We start from the raw sequence: 23,927 nt of genomic DNA, 5'->3' as shown, positions 1-23,927 counted from the left end.
CCCTGCAAACATATTCGCAACTGATTATTTGCTAAGCCTCAAGACAATGAAGATAAAGAGAAACCATCGAGTACGCCTACCCATGTTACACCATAGAACGAAACAGAAATAAAACTTTTTTTTTTTTCCATCCATCATATATAGCCCACCGAGCTCAGATGTCCGGCAAATTAGGCTATACTATGATTGCAATGTTATCCCGCTAGATGTAGGCTAATCTAAGGATGTTTTCATAGCCTACTTGAGGTATGTCGAGTGTCCTCTTAAATATACCGAAGAAAAATGGATTGTTAGGAATGGTTTCGTGTCTTTTAAAAGCTGCACAACGGCGAAACAATTTATGTTTATGGCACAATTGATAATGCATTACCTATTAAGAACTGTGCGACATGCAGAGGTGTGTGTCCCTTCATGTTTGCAAAAGCCAAATAGCCTACGACAAAACAATTTCGGGAATAATGTGCGTTGTTAAATTCAAATGATCGTAACACACAGTACACAATTGCCCTGAAGAACTGACTGGAACCGATTCATCCGGACGACAGTTTCGCTTATCCATGGCGCCTGGACACCGCCTTCTGGTCAAGATTTTACAGGGACGAAACCATTTGCCAGTGTAAAACCAAGAAATGGGGATTAGGTTTATTTGATGGATTCATCAGCTACCCAATGGCCGCTCACATATAGAATACCGTAGCGACGAAAAGTACTTGAATTGTCCAATCGGCGCTGCAATACATGAACAGAAATAAGTACCTACAGTACACGTAGCAGTATTTCTGGTCGGCAATACACCTAATTTCAGAACCACTTCGCTGTCCACTATCAGAATTAAGCAAGGTAAGTGTACTGACGATTTTGACTTCTTAATGACAATATTATTAAGAATGGCGGAGAACCTACGAATCACGTACTGTTATCCCTCGTTTTGTATAGCTACGATGGGTATTTAAAGCGTGTCATTGTGATTTAATGTAACCAACCCAAGATTCAATTCTTTCTCAACCGTAAGTCTCTCTGTATGTGCACATTAACGCGAACAGTGAGAAACAAATGAAACTCAGTACTGTTCCTGTCTGTGTACATATGAACATACGCTTTCGAGTGAAACTTCAGTGAAAGACTTCTGATTGACACCGAACCTCAGGCTCGCATGAACGCAAGTAAAGAGTAGTGCAGCAAATGATGACATGAACATACATGCGAAGTTAAAACAAAAGTTTTTTTTGATGAATTTACAACAACAACAATGACACCCAGTTGATACCAATAAAGTATTGCCGTGATTATTATTATTATTATTATTATTACCGTTTGATAGTAGCATAGTAGTAATTTATTGATGCAGTTACTACACAATTAGCTATTATTAGCTATTTATGACTAATTAATCATGATTTACTCAAAATTAGTTTTTCATGACAAACATTTCAGAGTGGTTTAAATAGTAATACAGTCATACAGCAATTTTTTAAAGTCTGGAAAAAAGTGAATTATTAGTCTTGTTCTCTATCATAAGGTTTGAAGCCACTTTGCTGAATTTGACACATTTGTCAATGTTATAGTAGTTAATGTATTCTACCCATGAATGCATGATACCGACATGTAAGAACGGTGCATGCAATAAGGTGCAATTAGTTCAAGGCAGCTGATGTTGTTACCATCCTTTTTGAAGTTGTGCTCCTAAATTAGGCACTTAGTCTTCAATGGCACAGTGGCAAATTCCCATGTGTCCACAGTCTATCCATCCAGATACAAGCATAATTAGCAGACACAAACACACCAGGAGACCTACTAAGAGCTACATTTCAGACCTGTCTGTCATCTTTGTCTTACAATACACATATCACACCAAGAATAGAGCAGAACAGAAACCATTAATTCTCCTATAAAAAGGGAATTAGTAATACACAACATGAAAATGTAAACATTTAAATGAATGTAATGTCACAGTAGAAGTTAAAAGTTCATGCCAAGTTTATATCGGAGAGTGTTGTAATGAGCTCAGCATACTAACATAATTGACAATCCCATATTTTGTGTCATCTCACGATTTAAAACTATTTTGCAAGTACACGAGGCAGCTGTCACCAGGGCCACCAATGGCAGGGAGAATTGGGGGCAACTGAGTATATTGACCCGGCCCTGGAGGCAGGGGGGTGGGGGTGGGGTGGGGGAAAGGGGTGGTGGTGGGTGGGTGGGGTGGGGGGGTTTAGGGGTGGGAGGAAAATCTGCCAACGTCCTAAGGGAGTGTGCCTTTAATAATCATATATTAAAAGGCTTGTTCTAATGAACAAATAAGGATAGTGGTGGTGATACATGATTATAAGGAAACTTTGAAAAAATGTAACATTCTGCATGTGTAAATGTAACACCCTAGGCAGGACCTCATTTTAAATCTCTAGGCCTCAGAACTGCATTGCAACAAAAACAGATAATCCTTACAACTCTGATTTGGATAACTGTTCCAGTTGTCATGCAGTTCTGTGGTCTAAAGATTTAAACCTGAGGTTTAAACTCCAGCTAATCACACTGCAATTGACCCCAATTGCTGACGGTGCCAAAGTTCAATCTGAATGAACATTCAGGGTTGGTTCAGGCAGCACAGTTCCAATTATGTATTTATTTTTTCTAAAAATTGGGAAGTATAATTTTGCCTTTTCCCCACCCTCATACCTGCTGATGTAGAGTTCTGACAACAGTAAGCTAATGTTGCGTCTGTGGTCTACAGGTGACTATAGGGCATAATTGGAGCTTTGGGTGAATGTTAGAGAGCTGGAGGCATTCATGTGCGTATGGCATAGACAACTGTTTTGCAATGAGGCACACAACATACCAGTACAGAAGTAGAAAAGATGATGTTGCTGAAACTTTTGCCTTTGAATTGACTTAAAGATAAATGGTAAATAAAATGTATATCCAGTCAATTTGAACACACTCAGAATCTAAAAAAAAAAATTGTTTGTCAGAAACTAAACTGGGACAAGCCGCACATTGCAACTTTTTATCTTTCCTGATGTGTTTTGCATATATGTGCCTTGGGATTGCCCAGTATTAAATATTTCATGCTATGCCAATGTCAGACAAAATGAAATACAGTAGATAAGCCATGGACCACAGCTCTAGGTCTTATGAGTACATCTCTGCACATATAAGAAAACATTACTGCACTTGTTGTACGTTGCTCTGGATAAGAGCGTCTGCTAAATGCCCGTAATGTAATTACAGTAATGATACTCTCATGTTACTGTATCCCTCATTCCTAAAAGATGACAAACTGGGAGGAGTGTGAACATATTTCAAGAGGTCAGACTGGATTTAAAGGGACATGTTGCGATTAGTGTATTTTAATTCGTACACTTTTGCCAAAGCTATTGAACAAATGATAATGAACAATGTTAATTTATTCTGCCAGTTATTGCGGGCAGTATTCGCATTCTCACTTCAATTTGCCGTGCGGTAATAGTCTAAGAACGAGAGCACTACCACAGCAGAACAGTCTGACAGTTTGGACATCCGGGAAAATGGTCGGTCTTCATGTGTAGCTGAACGCGCTCCTGTCAACGCGCATTGTCTTGCAGCAGTTGCGCTGGGGGTCGGGGTTTCCGGTCAGCACAGGTCCACCCGCGCGCCGAAGCACCGAGGCTCCGTCCAATGAGGAATCAGATTTGCAGAATCCTGAGCACGGCCCTTTCACTTTTAATCACAATAATCCCCTTTGAGTATGTGTGAACTAGTCTCTCGCCATGCATTTCTCAATGTGTTTCAGTTCCGATTCACGGAGGAGGCAAGTTATTTAGCTCTGTAAATTGTATTTTATTTATTTATTTATTCTGCAGCAAACTCTTTTAATATCAAGTTAATGAAAACAATATACAATTATGCAAATGCATTCAAAGAAACGTTTTTAATTTGTGGAGCTATGAAATGTTAAGATTTGGGAAGTTCATTATGCTCTTGTTTGTTGGCTTGAGTGTTGCCGGTTTTTTTTTTTCTTTCTTTCTTTAGTGAGCTGTTCTGGGACATGTGGTGCTTGTTTATCGATTTTTATTCTGGTTTACAGTTTTTAAAAATAATAATGTTGCAGAAAATCAATGACTAACATATCTTTAAATGACTTATATGGTTATGCAGTATTTGGATATGTTAAGCACACTATGACAGGAAGACACAGTGTTAACATTGCTGCTTGAATAAATATATTGAATGCATGCTTCTACTTGATCACATTTGACTCAGTGTCAAACTAAAAACTGTGAGTAATACATTCCTGTTCGAGCAGGCTTTATTTATCAACAACCAGTAATGGAGGACAGACTCTTAATTTGGGTGAATATGTAATACAGCTCTAGCCTAGGTGACTGTTAGGAAGGACTGTCGAACTCAATATGCATCAAACAGGAGAAAGGCCATTTTGGCTGTTGTCTGTCTTGCTACTGAGTGTATGCATTGTGATACTTCAGCCTGCAATTTGCCTTTTAGAATGACAGTTATTTTGTTCAGTCTGTTGCGTGATTACATGCTAATCCAATGCAAAAGAGACTTTTAAATGTCTGTTGCATAGCAATGTTTGGGTATGCATCTAGGGCTGTGTGTCATGCTGACATTAGTAGCGTTAGCCAAGATTGATTGATTGGTTGATTACAAGAGGTCAACTGGCCATGACAAGTAGACACTGAGTAATGGTCCATACTGCATAAACCTAATTTATGATAGCCAAAACACTCTTATAAATCAGACAACCACAATATGTCATAGAACATTATGCTAATTTTATGTCATTGAAGAGAGTGACTAGTTATGTGCAAAATAATGAACTTGCGTAATCACATTGGGTCAGTGCTTGTGGCGTAAAGATGTCCAGTTTTCAGAAACCAGTGTGCAGGTCATGATTGGCAAATAGCAGTACAGGGCTACATCATTTTTTACAGATTAACTGGTCTTATTATATATCAATATGCATCAATTTTGCTGAATTATTTGTTGTTAGACCTGTCCTGAGTGTATTCCTGCCTCTCGATCAATGCAAGCTGGGATAGACTCCATGAACCTGATCAGAAATAAACACATATAGATAATTGATGAATGGATATTTGTTGTTATTGTTGATGACAATGTTGAAAAGATTGAAACAACAAACAATTATTTATACTTAATTAATGTGATACACAAACCAAGGCCAATTTGGCTGAATTAATTATTTGATCATGATGACAATGATTATATTTGCTGTTGTAAGTACACCATTACTATTTGTCATATTGAAATGTCCACTCTGTTAATAAAAACAGAAGAAGAATTGTATGGCAGAGAGCTTTCATTTCAGAGATGAAAACAATAGATCTGTGAATGTGACACTATCCATTTTCTTATTACAGTGGTTGAAGGAGAGTAGATAGCTTGCTTACCATAACACATGTGCACATCTAGAAAGCATTCAGTTCTAAGAAGGGAGTGCATTAACCCTTTTAATGTGCTACTGGAAGGGGCAATGTACCAGTGGATTGATTGTTGTAACGCTCAAAAGTGAATAGTCTGTTCTTTGAAACATTTTTGCATAGCTAACACATTTTGATACCTCAAATACCTGATGCATGTTTAACCCTCAATAATTGTTTACTCTGTTGATTTTGATCTTTAAATTAAAGCTACAAATGTGCATATTTCATGGCTGATATGTGCCATTGGAGACGGAACCTCTTTGTGTCGTTGATTATTCCAAATTGGATTTCTGGTTAGGCATCAAGTGGTTGATGCCATCACAAAAAGGTATATGTTGAGTTTACTTTAATTACGTTTGGAAGACAGACACTGTGACCACACATTCAAGGACTGTAGGCCTACGTCCTCTGGCTGAACACGTGCCACTTCAGCTTAACTGCTACTCAGTGTCTGTCTACATCGCCTAGGAAACAGTCACTGCAGTGCAGAGTGGTCTCTTTGGTTAATTTTCAACAGAAAACATATCTCTCTACTCGGAAACAAGGGGTACTACATGTAGATATTTAGTTACAAATTGCTCGGCATAAATAAATACATAAATAAACCTTTTCCCATGAAAATCAGGTCATATCAGGACCTACTGGTCTTCCTGGACACCCTCAGCACGGATACGGCATTAGTCATACCGCTAGCTGACATTTACTGATCCTCATATTTGAGGAATCGTGACATTTCGATCTCCGACCAAAACGTCTTGTCATTTGCAGAACCATCTGTAGTGCAAAACAACCTTCTAAAATTACACTAATAATTCACAGTAACGTTATGCACAAACAATTTACGGTAGTCTCTTCACCGGTGTACTTACGCTGCTGCGTTTTATATGGGCAAAGGAAATCAGACAATTTTATGGAGGTGGGGGAGCACAAGTGTAGGTGTGTTGAACAAATTATATATAGAGAATTATAAGTCGTGCGAAAGCCTAAAGGAAAACACCTTTAAGGGGATGGCGGAAGAGCGCGTAAAAACGCATCATTAAAATAAGAGGATCCGCAGTTGCCTGGCTACTGACTGGAGCTGCTTCGCCGCTCCCGCCTCCCGCTCGTCTCGCATACAGCGAAGCTGTACCCGTCAATGAGCATACACGGGGGTCTGCCGACTCTCGCCGTCCGCTTGAAACGAGAACATCAAACGTTTTGTGCGGTCGGAAGTCGATTGCGAGCAGCGTTTCGCCCCAAGGATCCAAAAAACCGAGATGGATATTCTTAAGTGGTTCACAAAAAACGATACCGATGTAAAGGTAGGATTGCTCACCGTGGCAGTCGGTCAGTTTGCTTGGTCTATGTGCGGCGCCTTTGCGTCCATAGGCTACTCTAGAACAAGAGGCTCGGTTTTCGTGTTTGGCTTTCGTGTTCTTGCAGAATGCTGTTATCTGATCTCAAATGCTGAAAGATACATATTTGGCGCTGCTCTCTGGTTGTATGTTCTTTTAACGTTGACATTACATGCGCATTGAGGATTGTTCAGCTAATTTCTTTCACCGCTTACTAAAATTGCATTGCAGTTCTTTTAAGCGATGACTCAGTCAACGTGCACGCTTTACTGTATGTGATAGGCTACGCATTTATCAGAATAGCGTGCACGCCAAGTTTTTGTCCTAATCAGAGTGAACGCATAGCGGAGGCATTCGTTACAGACAGTTATGAGCAGAATTATCTTGATAAAGAAGATATTCACCTATTACTGAAAAGATGGAATTTCTTAAGTCCGCAGTAAAACACGCTTGTATGCAACTGGTTGATTAACATATACTAGTGTTTCTTGTTTCCTGTTGATATAGTAAATTGAATAAATAAATCAATAAATACATACATAAATGTGTGTGCGTGTATGTGGGAAGTTCATTCCCTTTAGCATAAGTTTCTGTCCACTTTTCAGGTCATTATTCTTACATGGCTCTTTACTTTAGTAATGTACCATCTCCCTTCAGTTTGGGGATTTGCATGTTTTGGTTGTTCCCTTGCTGAACAGGTAATCAATGTCATTTTAGTCTTAGCTTGAGTCAAATATTATATTAATTTTTTAAATGGCATCACAGTCACAAACAGGTCCTCAAGGCTACTGTACCACTTAATCACAGGACCAGGTTCTACTGGTGTGTGTGTGTGTGTGTGTGTGTGAGTGACTCCACACAGTTTCTCTAATAATCGCACCTGTGTCATAAGTTAATCGAGGTTCGTCAACTATGTCTAATGCAGAATTCTGAGAACCTGTGCCTTTTTTTACAGTCTTTTTTTCATCTGCTCTGCTATATTTATCAAGAGTGGCATGTATAGAGGAGGAAATGCATGCTTCATCTTTGTCAAGTGAAATATTGCACAAACACAAGACATTTAACAGAAAAGAAAGCCAAGTCATGAGTACCCAGCTTCACTATGTGTTTATTTAGCAAATCCTCTCGTCCAGAGCAACTCACAGGGCTCGATACGTCAATTACAAATAATTACAGCAATGACAAATTAGAGCTTATGTATAGAATAGGAATTAACACAGTGTGTACCAATCAGACAAAGGTTAGGCAGCGTTACTGGGTATGAAGTCACACTAGCACATACTTATTACTGCAAAAACTTAATTGCCTTGTTAAATGCTAAAGTATACAACATGTTCTAAAAGTTATAGCTCGTTGTTGTCCATTTTTCAAAATAATTTGCACGTGGAACTTCAATTTTTTGAGAGGATGCCATAAACCATGATGACATTGTTAACCTAGCAGGGTATTTGTGCTTTGTGCAAGGTCATGTGTACAGTAACTGAGAAAGAGTGCAATGTTCTTTCTGAGGGAACTATCTGGTGCCCTCTCTCTGTGGTTTTTCTGTGATGTTGTCTGATGAACTAAAAAAGAAAGGTTTTTTTTCATTGCTTATTAACTATGCCATGCAAATGCTTGGCTCACAATATTGTATCAGTGCTGAAAAATTTAGCACTTGACTTGGTGGTCTTCTTTTCGTTGGGTTGCCAGGTAATCTGGCTGGGAGATGTGCATTAGTGGGCCGTGTCTCTTGTGGTCAGTGAGCACTTCTGTCGTTCTCTCTCTCTGTGCAGATAAAAATGTCCCAGGTGAAACAGGTGGGGCTTCTGGCTGCAGGATGCCAACCCTGGAACAAAGACGTGTGTGCGGCCAGTGGAGATAGGTTTGCCTATTGTGCGACGCTCGCAATATATGTTTACCAGGTTAGTGCATCACAGTGGCTATTCTGAAGAGGTTCTCGTGTGACCTGTGTTCATGAAAACATACTATATGCACATCATACATGACAGCCAAAAAATATATAAATAATGGATATAGCATCTTTCATCTTACGATCTTAATGTGCATTACATCTAGTGGGTGAGTCACCTCATCCACCACCATTGTGTTGCATCCATGTGGGTGATACTTTCAGTAGAATGCTTAGGATATCTGTTCGTTCTCCTCAGAGAGAGAGAGAGGTACGAGAGGACATACGGTATAAGTAGCATGAAAAATTTGCATTAGCATTAATACATTCAAGTCTCATTTTGTGTACAGTGCAGTCTTTAAAAAAAAAAATCTGCCCATTTTCCTAGCTGGATCACAGGTACAATGAGTTCAAGCTTCGCGCAATCATGTCCGAACACAAGAAGACCATCACGGCGATATCGTGGTGTCCCCACAACCCGGAGGTGTTCGCCAGCGCCAGCGCAGACAACCTGCTAATCATCTGGAACGTGGCCGAGCAGAAATCGGTGGCGCGGCTGGATAACACTAAGGGTACTGTCTCCGAAAAGACGGATAAAAGCGCAGCGCCCTACAAATCACTACACTTTTGTCTGCGGTCGTTCTGTGTGAGGCATGATAGGTAGACGGATGCTTCATTTAACTCCTGAATCTTAAGAAGCATTGGTACAACTCACTTGACCAGCACAGGTCAGACTCACATGAATTTAAAAAAAAAAGAAAAAAAAACAGATATGGCATGAAAAATGACTAGGCTGAAAAACACAGGGTTAGAATGTTTTTTTCCTGTTCAGTATGTGAATGGGAAATACCAGGAAGATGTTACTTAAGAAGTATGGTTTAGTTTAGTATTTTAGTCATTTGGCATGTTTTTCCAGATTTTAGGCTGATGTTGATTGATGGGTGTGTGTTTGTGGGTGTGTGTGTGTGTGCATGTGTGTGCTGGGGTGGCTTGTCCAGCAGGAATCCCTGCTTCTCTGAGCTGGTGCTGGAACGCTGGTGATGCGGTTGCCTTCGTCTCACACCGGGGCCCGCTCTACATCTGGACCGTGTCGGGACCGGATTCGGGCGTGGCCGTGCACAAGGAAGCCCACAGTTTCCTGTCTGACATCTGCCTGTTCCGCTGGCACCCCACGAAGCGGGGAAAGGTCGTCTTCGGGCACACGGATGGGAGCTTGTCCATCTTCCAGCCTGGTAAAAAAACACCATGCACAGTGGTTTCATTTACAGCACAAAAACTATTAGCGCCAGTGGTCAGGTACTGTTAGGACAGGGCTACTCCACCCTGGTCCTGGAGGGCTGCAAGCAGTGTTAGTTTTCATTGTTATTCAGCACTAATCAATTAGAGATCTATTAAAGCAGTTGATTACAGTGATAACTCACCTAACCTTGGTTTCCTGGGTCTAGACAGGCTTAGCGATCCTTTCTGAGGAGATAAAGTGTTAAACTTGTTTTCCAAAACACAAGTCACTTAAATAAATCACTTGTTCCGTATTACCATTGCCTGTGAGTTTCAAGCACAATGGGGGTGATTGACTGTATTGCTAGGCTCTAAGAATCAGAAGCACGTCCTGAGGCCAGAGTCTTTGGAGGGTACTGATGAGGAGGACCCGGTCACTGCCCTGGAGTGGGACCCCCTGTCCACCGACTACCTCCTGGTGGCCAACCTGCACAACGGCATTCGTTTGGTGGACTCAGAGTCTCTGTCATGCATCACCACCTTCAGCTTCCCAAGCTCTGCTGCTTCCGTACAGTGCCTGGCCTGGGTCCCCAGTGCCCCTGGCATGTTCATTACAGGAGGTGAGTGTGCTTAGTACAGGAGAAGTGAGTGTTTATTAGAGGCGGTAAGTGCGCTTAGTACAGGAGAAGTGAGTGTTTATTACAGGCGGTAAGTGCGCTTAGTACAGGAGAAGTGAGTGTTTATTACAGGAGGTGAGTGTGTTTATTACAGCTGAAGTGAGAGTTTATTACAGGAGGTGAGTGTGTTTATTACAGCTGAAGCGAGAGTTTATTACAGGACATTAGAGTGCTTGTTGCAGGGGGTAAGGTTGCTTATTACCGGAGAGGGATTTTTAGTACAGGAGTGGAAAATGCTCATTACAGGATGTGAAAGTGTTTATTGCAGGTGGTGAGTGAATGTATTACTGTAGATGATTGTTAGGCCATGAAGATGTTTAAAAGTGGAGGTGAGTTTGTCGCTGGAGTTTTTAATACAAGAAATATGGAGTTTTATTGAAGGTTGGCAAGTGTTTCTTATGGTGCGTTTATTTATGCAGAAGCAGCACTCAGAGCTCTTAAATAAAAATTCAGGGCTGAGAGCACAGAGAGCACAAGAGGCTAATCAGCAGTTAAGCCTTTGTCACTGAATATTTTACAAAAATTATATGGCAGCCAAACAAATGATTGCACATGTGAAATAAATGTTTAAGATTGTCTGAAATATATCTGAGTTTTTTTGGCTTTTGACATTTGGATGTTTTCTTCCATTTTCCCATTTCGTTTTAGTGATTTAAATAAAAGTCATGCAAGTGTTTTTAAAACTCCTGATTTGAAAGTTTGAATTAGGCCTTTTTCACCCAAGATTCACAGGTGGGTGTGTTGAGGGTATGGAACGTGTCGAGGACTACGCCGCTGGACAATTTCAAGCTGAAGAAGACCGGCTTCCATGCGTTGCACGTGCTGAACTCCCCACCCGCTAAGAAAGGTAAGTGACATCACTGTACCTGAAGCTCACGCTCAACGACGTTTGATTTTTAGTCCAATTCCACCACACAGTGGTCTGAGCGCCCTGTCCGTTTTTTTGTCCTCGCCGCCCAGCCATTGCGTCGATCTCCCCGACCAAAAACCACCACACGTCCTCCACCAGCGAGGCCGTCCCCCCGCCCACGCTGTCCCAGAACCGGGCCTTCTCTCTGCCCCCAGGCCATGCCGTCTGCTGCTTCATGGATGGGGGCGTGGGGCTGTACGACATGGGGGCCAAGAAGTGGGATTTCCTCAGAGATCTGGTGAGGAACCCCAATGATATTCTTCTGGGGCGTTGTGTGACATATCTGCCTGGTGTTTGGCCTGCCATAGTTGGAGCTGAAGCAGGTGTGAACACACTGTTTCTGACACAGACTCCACCACCCCTACCTTAAAGAATATACAAACCATAATGTTGCATAGGAGGCATTTTGTGTACTATAGTAATGAAAGCAGTAATATTTAATGTTTAAAATGGGTGCATGATATGGGACACAATACTGAACAGACTGCAGGGCATATTAAGACCAATGCTAGATAATTGAATTATTACAAATGAAATGATCCATTTTTCCTCTCAGAGGAGGGAGCTGTTTATAGCGAGTATTATTGCTCACTAATTTTCCTTGCCTGGAAAGGTTATTTCATTGCTTACTGGAAGCTTTGACACATATGATGTGCATTTTCTTCTGCACAAATGGAAATGATCAGATTTTCACCTTGTGTGTAGACGTTCTCTGATATTAGTATCAGCGATGAAATGATGGGGAATGTTGATCCTCAGGGACACGTGGAGACGATATTTGACTGCAAATTCAAACCGGATGACCCAAATCTCCTGGCAACTGCATCTTTTGATGGGACCATAAAAGTGTGGGACATTAACACATTGACCGCGGTTTACACATCACCAGGAAATGAAGGGGTTGTCTACTCACTCTCCTGGGCTCCAGGTAGGCCTGGGACATTTATATCTTACATGAACTTAACACTGTGTAGAAAAAGAAATTTTAAAACAGAGATGTTTCTTAATGGAAACAATAGGCAATATGTGGGATAATTATTCTTTTTAAAGGAGACCTGAACTGTATTGCCGGTGCCACGTCTCGAAATGGTGGCTTCATCTGGGATGTGAAAAAAGGCAAAATGATCACCAGGTTTAACGAGGCAAGTTTTTAATCCGTGGTTTTAGAAGCACGGCATACCTGAATATTATGTCAAATAAGAACAGCTCCAGCGCATTCATTTCATTCATGAGATATTTTGCTTTGCATATAAATTTTGTGCTTAAATGATTTTTCATGACGGCCTTGAATAATCGTCAGCAGTATGTGCTCAGATAGGATGGCGTGATTTGGTTGCAATATGAGGGTTTTGTTCGTTCGTTTCAAGCATGGGAAAAACGGGATCTTCTGCATCGCTTGGAGCCACAAAGACTCAAAAAGAATCGCTACGTGCAGTGGAGATGGCTTCTGGTGAGCTCCGGAATTCCGGAATACTCTCTCAGTTCTGCCTGGAACAACCTGTCATTTCCCCCTGTCTTTTAAAATTGAGCTTATTGCTAATCTACCAGCAGAGTGTGTGGAGTAGATTACGAGAGTTGACTGCAAGTGACAAGAAGGAGGCAGACTTACATTTTGTGTTGTCATTTGTCAGACTTTCTTGTTGAAGTAACTGCATTTTGCATAGGAAGTACTCAGTAAAATGTCTAGTGTTAATTCAGCTCTAACAGAGTTTACATGAATCCACTCTGGCCATAGTGGACCCATATAAACTCTGTAAGAGTTTACTTAATTCTGAACATTTTACTCTGTAAAACGTGCCCATGTAGTAGCATCCATTACTGAGCAGACATAGAAATGTATTATTGAGAAAGGAAACTTCAGTTCAGTTCAGTCTCCAAATATTATATCTGTTTATTCTGTAAAACCTATTTTTGAATGTGAGCATCTTTGTTGTTCTTACATTATGTGACCTGTGCGATTGTGTGTTTGTGTGTGTACATGCGTGACTCACAGCATAATCCGCACGATCGACGGAAAGGTGCTACACAAATATAAGCATCCCGCTGCGGTGTTCGGCTGCGACTGGAGCCAAAACAACAAGTGAGCAACAGCGATTCTGCTCTCCACCGTTCCATTAAGCTGAAGCATATCCAGGCCCTATTTGACAGATCTTTTATGTACCACTTCCCTCAGAGACATGATCGCCACCGGCTGTGAGGATAAGAACGTGCGGGTGTACTACCTGGCCACCAGCTCGGACCAGCCGCTCAAGGTGTTCACCGGCCACACCGCCAAGGTGTTCCACGTCCGGTGGTCACCCCTGAGGGAGGGCATCCTCTGCAGCGGATCTGACGATGGGTAAATCCATCTGGGTCATCACATGATTTTCTTGGGGGATTGTGGGTAAACAACTGATGGCATTATGATTCAGGCAAGGAGACTGGATAAATAGCTGTTGTCAACCATGTGATTTGCATGCTGCCGCTAGGTAAATACCCTGACCTGCTGCATATTTTTTTTCATGGACGGTGGATGAATGACAAAATCTGAAACGTTTATGTGAGGGTCAGGAGTCAATGAACCAAGCCATTTGTAATGAAAAGACAAACCACCAGGACTTTTTCTTGGAGTATGAACCTAATATTTTTTGTCATTGAAGTTTGAGAGTTGGGTATACCATTCTTAACTACAGGCTGGGAGAGCACATCGGTCCATTCTTAACAAACTACTTCTTTAAACATAAAATTGAGTTGTATTTTATTAGCAATATTTCTATTTTCAGAATATTGAAAGAAGTAGGTTTTGCTTGCCTAGTTAGCCATGTTAACTTCTTTGTGCACATTGCATAATGTTCTTATTCTGTTTGTCAGATTAACTAATAAAATAATCCCAAAAGGTCTCTTCCATTGTTGTTGCTGTTTTGAACATTTAAAGGAATTAAGCTGGTAAAACTGAGCTATTGAATCCTACAGGACCGTGCGAATTTGGGACTACACTCAGGACGCCTGTATCAACGTGCTGAGCGGCCACACTGCACCCGTTAGGGGTCTGATGTGGAACACTGAGGTCCCGTACCTGCTGACCTCCGGGAGCTGGGACTACACCATCCGAGTTTGGGACACCCGAGACGGGACGTGTCTGGACACTGTGTACGATCATGGGGCAGACGTCTATGGTATTATCTATTCACAAGTATATAAATGTTTAGAGTAAACTCCTTTCTCACATTCCAACATTTTTTGCAATTCAACCGCATAATCCAAAAAAGGCAATTGTTTTTTTTTTTTTGAGAAAGCATAAAGGGAATGATCTGTGAATAAAAGTCAATTCTATGGCAGTACTTAATTGAATTGAAGTTTATACGCTGAATGTTAATTTGCTTGTGTAGTTTCGGTAATCTCGTCAGCTGTTCCATGTATTAAAGGTGCTATTTGTCACTCTTTAGGTTTGACGTGTCACCCCAGCCGCCCCTTCACCATGGCCTCCTGTTCCCGGGACTCCACAGTCAGGCTGTGGTCTCTCACCCCCCTCATCGCCCCTCTCCTCATCAACATCTTGGTCGATCGCAGCTGGGATGACATCATCGGGAACACAGGTGAGTCTCATGCTTGTAATTGGGGGGTGGGGGGTGTTCTGCACTGCTGCGTTCAGGACAGGAGAGTCATGAAGACCGATTTTTGGTTCCAAGTATCAGTATTACAACCCAGACAAAGATACCAAGGATGTGTGCATATGAGCACACCGGTCAGGAAATTGATTTTACCAAGGCCAAGCCTACTGTTTGAGGATGTGACTATAACCTCAAACTAAGTATACTTTCCGAGGTTCGACCACCAATGTAACTTTATGGCTTTGAGACCAAACAACGAAAAAAACATCCGTGTCCTGTGACATTGGACAGGCAGAACACAGGCATAGCATGTTAATCATGTTAAGTCTTGATTCATGTGGCAGAGCCAAGCTTGTGAGTGAGATCAGGTACATGATACGGGTTTGATTAGTGACGCATGCAGTGAGACAGCCCTGTGTCCTTTGTGGAAGACGTGGCCCAATTGCCTGCTTACACCGCCCTGGTTCCACTTGCCTGGACAGCTTGGCTTACCCTCCCTCTGCCCTGTTGTTTGTGCAGATCGTGCAATGGTGCCTGGTGCCCCTCCCCTTCTCTGTGGTAAAGTATCCAGGGACATCAAACAGGAGCTGGATAAATTGTCTAGTGATGTTCGTGTGAAGAAACTGAGGTGGTTCTCTGAGTGTTTCTCTGTGAGTACAAAAATAATTGTATATATATATATATATATATATATATATATATATATATATTAATTGCTCCACTCTGTGGATACAGGCTGTGTTATATAGTGTGGATTAGATGCACGTAGTCAGGTGTGAAACACAATTCCTGGGGGGCCGTATGTGCGCTAGTGTTTGTTCTCAACAATTCCCCTTGGTCTAATTGGTCCAATTAGTGAATTAGTTGGATACATTTACACCTACGCATTTCCCAACATGCACCGCACATGCCATTCATTGTTGCCAAGGGCCACGAGCAGAATGTAAAAAAATGTTTCAAACGTGTGGTTGTTCTGGGCCAAATAAGCAATTAAGAGCAAAGGTCAGTGAGACAAGCAGCACCAACCCTGGTGCTGGGGGACTTGAGTTTGACACCTGTGCATTTAATAATGTGTGTGATGTATGGGCCTTTCATCACTGTATGATGTATCACTTTTCAGACGCTGAACAAAAAAAAATTTATTTGATTGTTTATTTGTCACGCCACAGCCTCCTGGCGGAAGTAACAACCTTTGGGACCTTGTAGCCGTGACGACGGGTCAGGATGACAGCTTGCTACCCCAGAGCTATGGAAAGGGCATCATGCACATGAAACACTTGGTCAGGTTCAAGACTGTAAGTCCCGTATCCATAAACACTAATGCTCGAGAGCTTTCAAACATGGGCTAATAAAACCCCAAAGTTACCCTGGCTTTAGGTCATGTTACAAGCTATGGGGCTGGCTGTTCAATCTATCGTTTTTTTAACGCTGATGCTGTCATAATAAAGTAAAGCGGATTACAATGTATTGTTTATATAACTGATTGCATTTTCAGCGGAAATATACTAGCGTATTTGTCACATTGCTGTAGAGTCTCTGTACATCTAGGTGCTGGACATCATTTTCAAAATTTATGTGTGTTTCGCCTCCCTTAATGGGATGGGCAAGGTGAAAGGAATTATTTACCATTTGCTTTATTTTGATCAGATTAAATATTTAGAATATTTTTTTTGGTTAGTTTTTTTTCTCATAATATTACCCAATTTATTTACTTTTATCGATTTATGGATCTGATCTTCAGTCAGAGGCGCAGGAGCTGACGATAGTGAAGATGTCCAAGTTCGGAGGAGGGATAGGAGCTCCAAGTAAGGAGGAGAGGCTGAGGGACGCCGCTGAGATTCACCTGCGGCTGGGACAGATACAGAGATACTGCGAGCTCATGGTGGAGCTGGGAGAGGTATGGTCTGGAGCCTTCACACACAAAATAATAAAGATTTGTTACCATTTATTTTTGTTAAACACTAAAAAAAGCTATCCATGATATTTTTTGAATTGACAACAGTCAGCGTTGGATTTTGATTGAATTCCAGTATCTACAGTGTCTGTTTGTATCATATGTCCGTATAGGTGATAACTTTTAAATTATTTATGGGTGTTTCACTTTTCAGTGGGATAAAGCACTATCAGTGGCACCTGGTGTATCCTTGAAATATTGGAAAAAACTGATGCAAAGGTAATTTATCCTTTAAAAACAGTTTTATTATTGGATTGATTGTCCCTGGGATAAAGAATTCAGCAAATCATATGAGTCTAAAATGAGTTTTGAAATTTTGGGTGCTAACTCACAGTGGTATATGACTTGCATGTTAGGAGAGCTGACCAGCTTATGCAAGAGGACAACAATGATGTTATCCCATACTGCATAGCAACAGGCGACGTGAAGAAACTGGTCAATTTCTTCACCTCTAGGGGCCAACTGAAGGAGGCCCTACTCGTTGCCCAGGTACTCCAGGTTCTGCCTCAGTCTGTACATTGGACAACATGTGTTCTTAGCCTCTCCTCAAATGCACATACAACCCACTGATAAGTACAGCTGTATGGCTGTAATGTATTTGGTAGCGTTGGTGTTTTTGTCTTCTCATTGGTCACTTGGTCCTGGTGGCACAGGGTGCATGTGAGGGGAACATTCACGTGCCGCAAACCTCTTCGATAAACCACTCCGCGAGCACAGACGAAGACAACATCAGCATGTACAACGGGTACGCTTTCTTTTAGCTCTTCCCTTTTTATAGCGCTTTTCAATTTCCTCATACTTGATGGGATTGCGCTCCCCTTAGAATAGCCTTAGATCTGTGGCAGCGTGATTAGTGTTCTTCTTTAAATATTAAAAGGCCCTGGCCCGGGCTGTATTTTGCTCTTGTTCCAGGCTGCTGCACGGCGTCTGTACAGAGCTGGCAGAGTGGTACTTTCAGGACGGGCGAGCGATACTGGCAGCCTGCTGTCACCTGGCAGTGGATAACACAGAGGTAGAGACGCTCGCGCACCATCACAGACCTGCTCACTGGGATCTCCACATACATGCTCATATGTGTACTACACATCTCTGATAGTTCATGATTTTTATTTATTGAACTTCATTTTATCAAGTGTTCCAATCCAGAATATAAATTTTTTTAAAATAAATAAACAATTTTAGTAATGTAAAATTCCTGTTTTGGTATTAAATGAAATACAACTTTTCACAATGAACACAATACACAATACAATGAACATTTTACGAATACACATTGAACAGTGTGTTTATATAGTATTTTTATTTGATTTTGAATAACGAAACTCATCTGGTCTCTGGCGAAGTTGGCAATGGCCAGTCTGATTAGGGGTAATGAGCTGGAACTGGCCGTATGCGTTGGAATGGTGCTGGGAGAGGCAGCCAATCAGGCGACACATTACGTCTTGGAACTTCTGGCCAGGAAGTACATGACTGCTCCCGCCTGGTAAGACCCATCTACTGTGTTTCAACCATATCTGTACTATTATTGTGTAGGAATTATTCAGATATATTGGATATTTACTGTCTGTTTCTGCCTGAAAATGAGAAAATAATGATATTTGTTATTATTTGGTAAAATAACAGAGTGATGCATTAGAATGAAAAGTTAATTATGTGCCTTGACCTGAGTTCATGCAGTCGCTTTTTGGATAAATTACTGTGAAATTGTGTCATAATATGACTCAGACCTGAGACTCATGGGCAATACTAAACAGAGAAACCAGTGAGAGTGATAAGGATTAGGATGTTGGGTTCACACATCACCTGCCCAGCAGTGATGTTCTCCTCGGGAACAGAATATGTGTGACTTTTTAATCATACTTACATTTTCCATCATTCTGAAAAATTCACCGGAGGTGTTTCTGATTTTCATTTTCTTTTAGCTTTCCATCTGTTGGATACAGGTATTTCACTTCCCTGAGTTGAATAAAAAAGGACAACTTGCATGTAGTTCTTGTTTAGTGTCATTGTGTTTGTCTTGCACTCATAATTACAAAAGGTGTCTCTGATATAAAGACTATCCCAGTGATACCCATTTCTTTTCATAGTGTATTTTTTAGCCTACCCTACAACTCAGTTAGGCAGTGCTTTATTCTGACTGCATTTCTTAGTCATGCCTGTTCAGGGCAAATCATGATTAATATTGGTGATGGATATGCATGAAGAAAATCATGTTCAGCAATACTTCAGCTACTTGAGTTCCAGAAGAGCTGAAATATAACAGCAGCTACTGAAAGAATGAAGTGCATACAAGTGCTACTTTGTTTTTTAAAGTTTAAATTAAAACAAAATCGCTATGCTCAATGCTGTGTGACTGTATCAACAGGTGCTGTTTATTTTTCCCTTGATAAAAATAATCAGTATGTTATTGAGTGTTTAATTGATATCTTTACATTTTGAAAAAAATGGAATCAAACACCCAGAAGATGGCAGAGCATTGATGATGATATTGCTTCATTGATGTCCAGTCTCCCACAATCTGAGCCACTAAATATTTAATGTGAAATTGTAATGTTTACCCCTAGCAATGTTCTGGCACACAAAGCATTTTCTTGCGATTAATGGTCAGTGGACCCCTTTTGTCTGTCACCGGTACTAACGTGATAACACTTATCTTCATGTACAGGGACCTGGCTGCCGATCTGTTACAAATGATTCCAGACAACGAAATCCTATTGGTCAAGCTGTGTGCATTCTACCCAGGGAGTGCTGCAGAAATCAATGATCTTCATGAAAAAGTATGCTATTCATTAAAGGCATTTATGGATCTATATGATGGTCTCACAGATGCCCTGCAGATTATACTTTAACACCTTTAGCCTGTGTCAGCCATTAAAATGTGTTTTTGCTTTACCATCATTTAATGGAACTGGGATGTTCATCAAATTATGATAGAAAATGCACTGTTGTACATATCTAAATGTCAACCAAGAGCAAACTAAAATTTTATATTGCATTGCTCAGATTTTTCATCATGCACATTAGCATAGTCAAATAATGCTCTATTGATTAGCATGACTACGGTGAGGAATCGTAGCATTCAAATACAAATGTAAAATTGTTATTTATTATTGAAATAATGTCTTTTTAAATGTACAATTGTCATTTCAGTGCAGTCTGCCAAGTTTAGAAGAATGTAAAGAATTAGGGGAACAGGCGTACAGTGATGGAGAGATTTTCCAAGCTGTTAAATACTACCTTTTGAGTCAAGAGCCAGAGAAAGCCCTGCCTATAGGAATCTCATTTGTTAAAGGTGAGTTGCTATCTTACAGTATATACTGTAGCTGTCATCTGTCTCATTACAGAAGTTTCTTCTATTTCAAGAAAGCGTGCTTAACATTGCATGGTTTTAGTCGGGTGGCTTGGGTTTGCAAATGATGGTTCATTTCTGTATTCAACAGAACAACTTAGCAGGACTGACTGGACTTTGAATTCAGTGCATCCCATCCTCGATCTGCTAAGTTACATCCGAACCGATAGGCTCATTCTTCCTAAAGTTAACGAGTAAGTCTATTGTCTCTTATTTAAAAAAAAAAGAATGTAATTAACCAATTAAACTAGCAGTTACATTCTCACTTTACTGAATTAGTGATTATTGATATTGATAAAGTGTAGGTGCACGTTTCTTTATACCCTTTTTGTATGTGACTCGGAGGTTCTACTGTGTGTTATGCGATAGGATGATGTATTATAATGAGAGCAGTATTCATCTTTACCCAGTGTATCGCACATACCCTCTAGGGACAAAGGCGGTTTTGCAGTGTGCTGTGGGTAATACTCTGTCTCAATCAATGCCTGTTCCCCTATTGCCAGGAGCCATAATGAGCTGCTCATCCTCTGTGGGTACATCGGTGCTCTCCTGGCTATCCGGAGGCAGTACTCTAGCATCGTTCCTGCTCTGTACGAGTACACCAGGTCAGCTGCCACGTTATACCATTTATTTTAATACAATCATATGGTTATCATGTGCATTATAAACAACTTTAAACTATACAATTTTAAAATGCATCACGCGTGACCTATGATTCTTTCATTTGCCCTGATGAAGGCTTTCATCTGAAATGTCCCACACATTTATCAAGCCCGTTTTTTTTTTACAGAAGTAGACATTTTTTACCGTCAATTTCTCTCCACGAGCCAGTGGAGTTCCTGCGTGTGTTTTATCTTTTGCCGTTCGCCGAGGCTGCGCGGCGTGTTGCGTGCAGGATGCCTGACGCTGGTGGTGTGTCGTTGTGTTCTCCAGCCAGCTGCTGAAGAGGCGGGAGGTGTCCATCCCTCTGGAGATCCAGCAGCTCTCTGTGGAGCTGGACGCGTGGCGGGCCTGCACAATGCCTCACAACAAGTGGGTCCCCCACCTGACAACAACGCTGCATGTATTATTCATTTATCACAGAGTCACTAAACAAACAGCACAGTTTGTATTTAACAGGTTTGCATGTAGATAAGACCGAAATATGGAAAGCAATGTAACAAACGCCAGAATAATTATACAACTGTTAGTTCCGGTTGACCTATTTGATTGGGCAAGAGACATTAAATGAGTTCTGATATACAATATGACAGCACTAGGACTTCTTATTCTCATGTATCTCTCTGCTTTCTTTACATTCTAATTATGTTCTAAAATACATTGCTGGAAAAAAAACTGTTTTTTTCAGGCTGAGTGTTTACATGTTGCTTTTTATATATCGCTCACAAGACTATAAGGCAGAGTCTGCAATGAGTAACATGAGAAGTAGGAAGAACAATGCAATTTATACACAGAACAGTTGAGTTTCATGTCCTGATAGTGGTTTCAATTTCAAGAGATATTTCCAATATATTTCCATTTGTTTGATCCTTTATTACATTGATTTTGGTACAGTGGACAGGAAAATGAAAAGTAATATAGCACATAGTCCTACTGCACTCTTATCGACTAATTTAGTATGAAGACGTTCGCCGTGCTTGAAATTGTTGTATGTGTAAGTGTTTGTGACTGCTTAATTTAGTCCCTGTATCGGTGTTTGTCACTGACAGGTCCCCTGAGGAGGTGACATATACGCCCCCGTCTGAGGCCCAGAAGGCTGAGTACGCCCTCCTGCTGGGCCGAATTAGGGAGGAGCCCCTCAGGGGGATGGAGGGGCCGGACTATGTGACCGGCTCAAACCTCCCCAGCCACTCCGACGTCCAGGTCTCCTGTTTCACAGGCCTGCGGATACAGGTAAGGCATGGAAACACCTGTATAAAAAAGGATAAAAAAGTATATTCAAAACAGAAGCTACCCCACAAATGTGCCCAAGCATGTACAGGGCCTTGTATTATCAGCTGAATGCACCTGGTTGCCTATAATGATGTCTATCAGTGACATTGATAGATGGGTGATTTTGGGAACATGTTTAGCAGGCCGGCTTAACTAGGCAGTGTTTAACGAGTGGTAGTGTCTGAGGAGGTATCAGCGTGGAACTCCGAGGGATAGACGCCATCTTAAAAAGGATGGCAGTAGGCAGAATCACATAATCAAGCACACATGATGTCCGTGCATTTCTAAATGCGAGGCAAAACAGACAACCACAGTTCAACCTAAAACAATAGCATTTTTTTATTTGTATAAAAATTTATTGAAATATTAATGATTGATAGTAATTGAAACAGTACTGCACTTACGGGAATGCGCTTACCATTTTGTTCGGCTTACGCAGGGCCCTGTATTTTTCCTTGAAGATGGGAAGTCAGCGATTTCGCTCAACGACGCCCTGATGTGGGCCAAAGTGAATCCGTTCTCACCGCTTGGCACAGGGATGCGCATTAACCCCTTCTGAACACAGCGTACGGTAAAGCTAGCCAGCAGCGCTTGGCCGTTGTGACAGAGAGGCACAGGCAGAGACACGGCGGGTGTGTGAGTATCTGGTTTGGAGGGTATCTTTGTCGGAAGAACAGGGGGAGCGACAGCTCAAGATGGGCGACGATAGAATTGTCAAAAAGTGCCGTGAGGTGAACGGTCGATTGTGAATTCCAAAGGTTGTCCTCCCGCGGTTTGCGGCATGGAGAAATGCACAGAGTTTGTGCTAAAAACAGGCTGATTGGCAGAGGGAAACATGAAAGATAATTGGTTAACATTCACACAAGCACCTTTACTGAAAGGATGGAACAGAGTGCTTAAGTGCACCAGCATTTGAATTAGATTTTAATGTGACAAAACAAATCTGTTTTTTTTTTTTTTACCTATTTGGTCAGAACGCATGATCCTTATGGAAAAAAAATACATTTTAATGCAGGATGGTAGATGTATTCTCGAACTGAAAACGCTTCTTCCAAAGTGGTTTGAGAAAAATCTGGAAGGAAAAAACACATTACTCATGGTCATAATGCATACCTCATACCTTTAATACCTGCCCACAAACTGTTGTGTGTGCTTTTGACTGTTTGCATATGTTTTTCAAATCCTTCCTGTTGTTTGTTTCCTTTCCTTAGCATTATTTCATTCAAAGCAAAGTATAGTCAATCAGAACAAGAATTCAAACAGAAGAAAATTGTTTGATGTTCATTTTATGAAACGGAAGAGAGATGTCTTCAGAAATTCAGTTGTTTAACATGCAATGCACCTATTACTTTATCTATAAAAACATAATGGATGATAATCAAAAAACTGCAGTATCTATGGGATTGTTAACAAGTGGTAGTATGACGCCAGTTGCTTTGCTTTGAAACAAGTCAGGCAGTAGTGTGTATTGTATTTGACTGTGAATGTAAACATTTTTGTAGATACAAAAAAGACAGAAAGAGAGATCTGTAAAGATATGGATTTTATTTATTAACTGTATATATTAAATATTGTTTGGCTGTGCAGTATTACCATATCAGGGTTGTGCGTGTTTGGATATGGAAAATCATAAA

The 23,927-nt window shown here is 41.0% G+C and overlaps 1 protein-coding gene across 2 annotated transcripts; it reads left to right on the top strand.

Moving 5' to 3' along the window:
- The first annotated feature begins 624 nt into the window (after positions 1-624).
- Positions 625-23,379, top strand: wdr17 (WD repeat domain 17). Of its 2 annotated transcripts, none has more exons than XM_035416751.1 (30): positions 625-840; positions 8,548-8,676; positions 9,052-9,235; positions 9,665-9,895; positions 10,250-10,501; positions 11,283-11,405; positions 11,519-11,706; positions 12,228-12,396; positions 12,519-12,610; positions 12,836-12,918; positions 13,462-13,548; positions 13,642-13,806; positions 14,421-14,623; positions 14,894-15,043; positions 15,578-15,708; positions 16,228-16,353; positions 16,800-16,955; positions 17,167-17,231; positions 17,369-17,501; positions 17,666-17,757; positions 17,925-18,024; positions 18,356-18,495; positions 18,935-18,955; positions 19,678-19,789; positions 20,163-20,304; positions 20,453-20,555; positions 20,865-20,966; positions 21,295-21,393; positions 22,071-22,254; positions 22,733-23,379. In XM_035416751.1, the coding sequence occupies exons 2-30, from the start codon at positions 8,554-8,556 to the stop codon at positions 22,850-22,852; spliced, it is 3,876 nt and encodes a 1,291-aa protein (XP_035272642.1). In that variant the 5' UTR covers positions 625-840; positions 8,548-8,553; the 3' UTR covers positions 22,853-23,379. The 2 variants fall into 2 exon arrangements, with proteins under 2 accessions (XP_035272642.1, XP_035272641.1); XM_035416750.1 differs by lacking the exon at positions 625-840 and adding an exon at positions 6,326-6,742.
- Positions 23,380-23,927: the final 548 nt, after the last annotated feature.

This window comes from Anguilla anguilla, chromosome 5 (assembly GCF_013347855.1).
Source record: "Anguilla anguilla isolate fAngAng1 chromosome 5, fAngAng1.pri, whole genome shotgun sequence".
NCBI lineage: Eukaryota > Metazoa > Chordata > Actinopteri > Anguilliformes > Anguillidae > Anguilla > Anguilla anguilla.
The sequence above is the reverse complement of the archived record's forward strand: the minus strand, read 5'-3'. Positions and strand labels throughout refer to the sequence as shown.

Coding starts and splice junctions, on each gene's coding strand:
- wdr17 (XM_035416750.1), top strand. CDS start 6,698: ATGGATATTCTTAAGTGGTTCACAAAAAACGATACCGATGTAAAG. Junction 10,502..11,282: donor TGGCATGTTCATTACAGGAG/GTGAGTGTGCTT, acceptor TTTTCACCCAAG/ATTCACAGGTGGGTGTGTTG. Junction 22,255..22,732: donor TCACAGGCCTGCGGATACAG/GTAAGGCATGGA, acceptor CGGCTTACGCAG/GGCCCTGTATTTTTCCTTGA.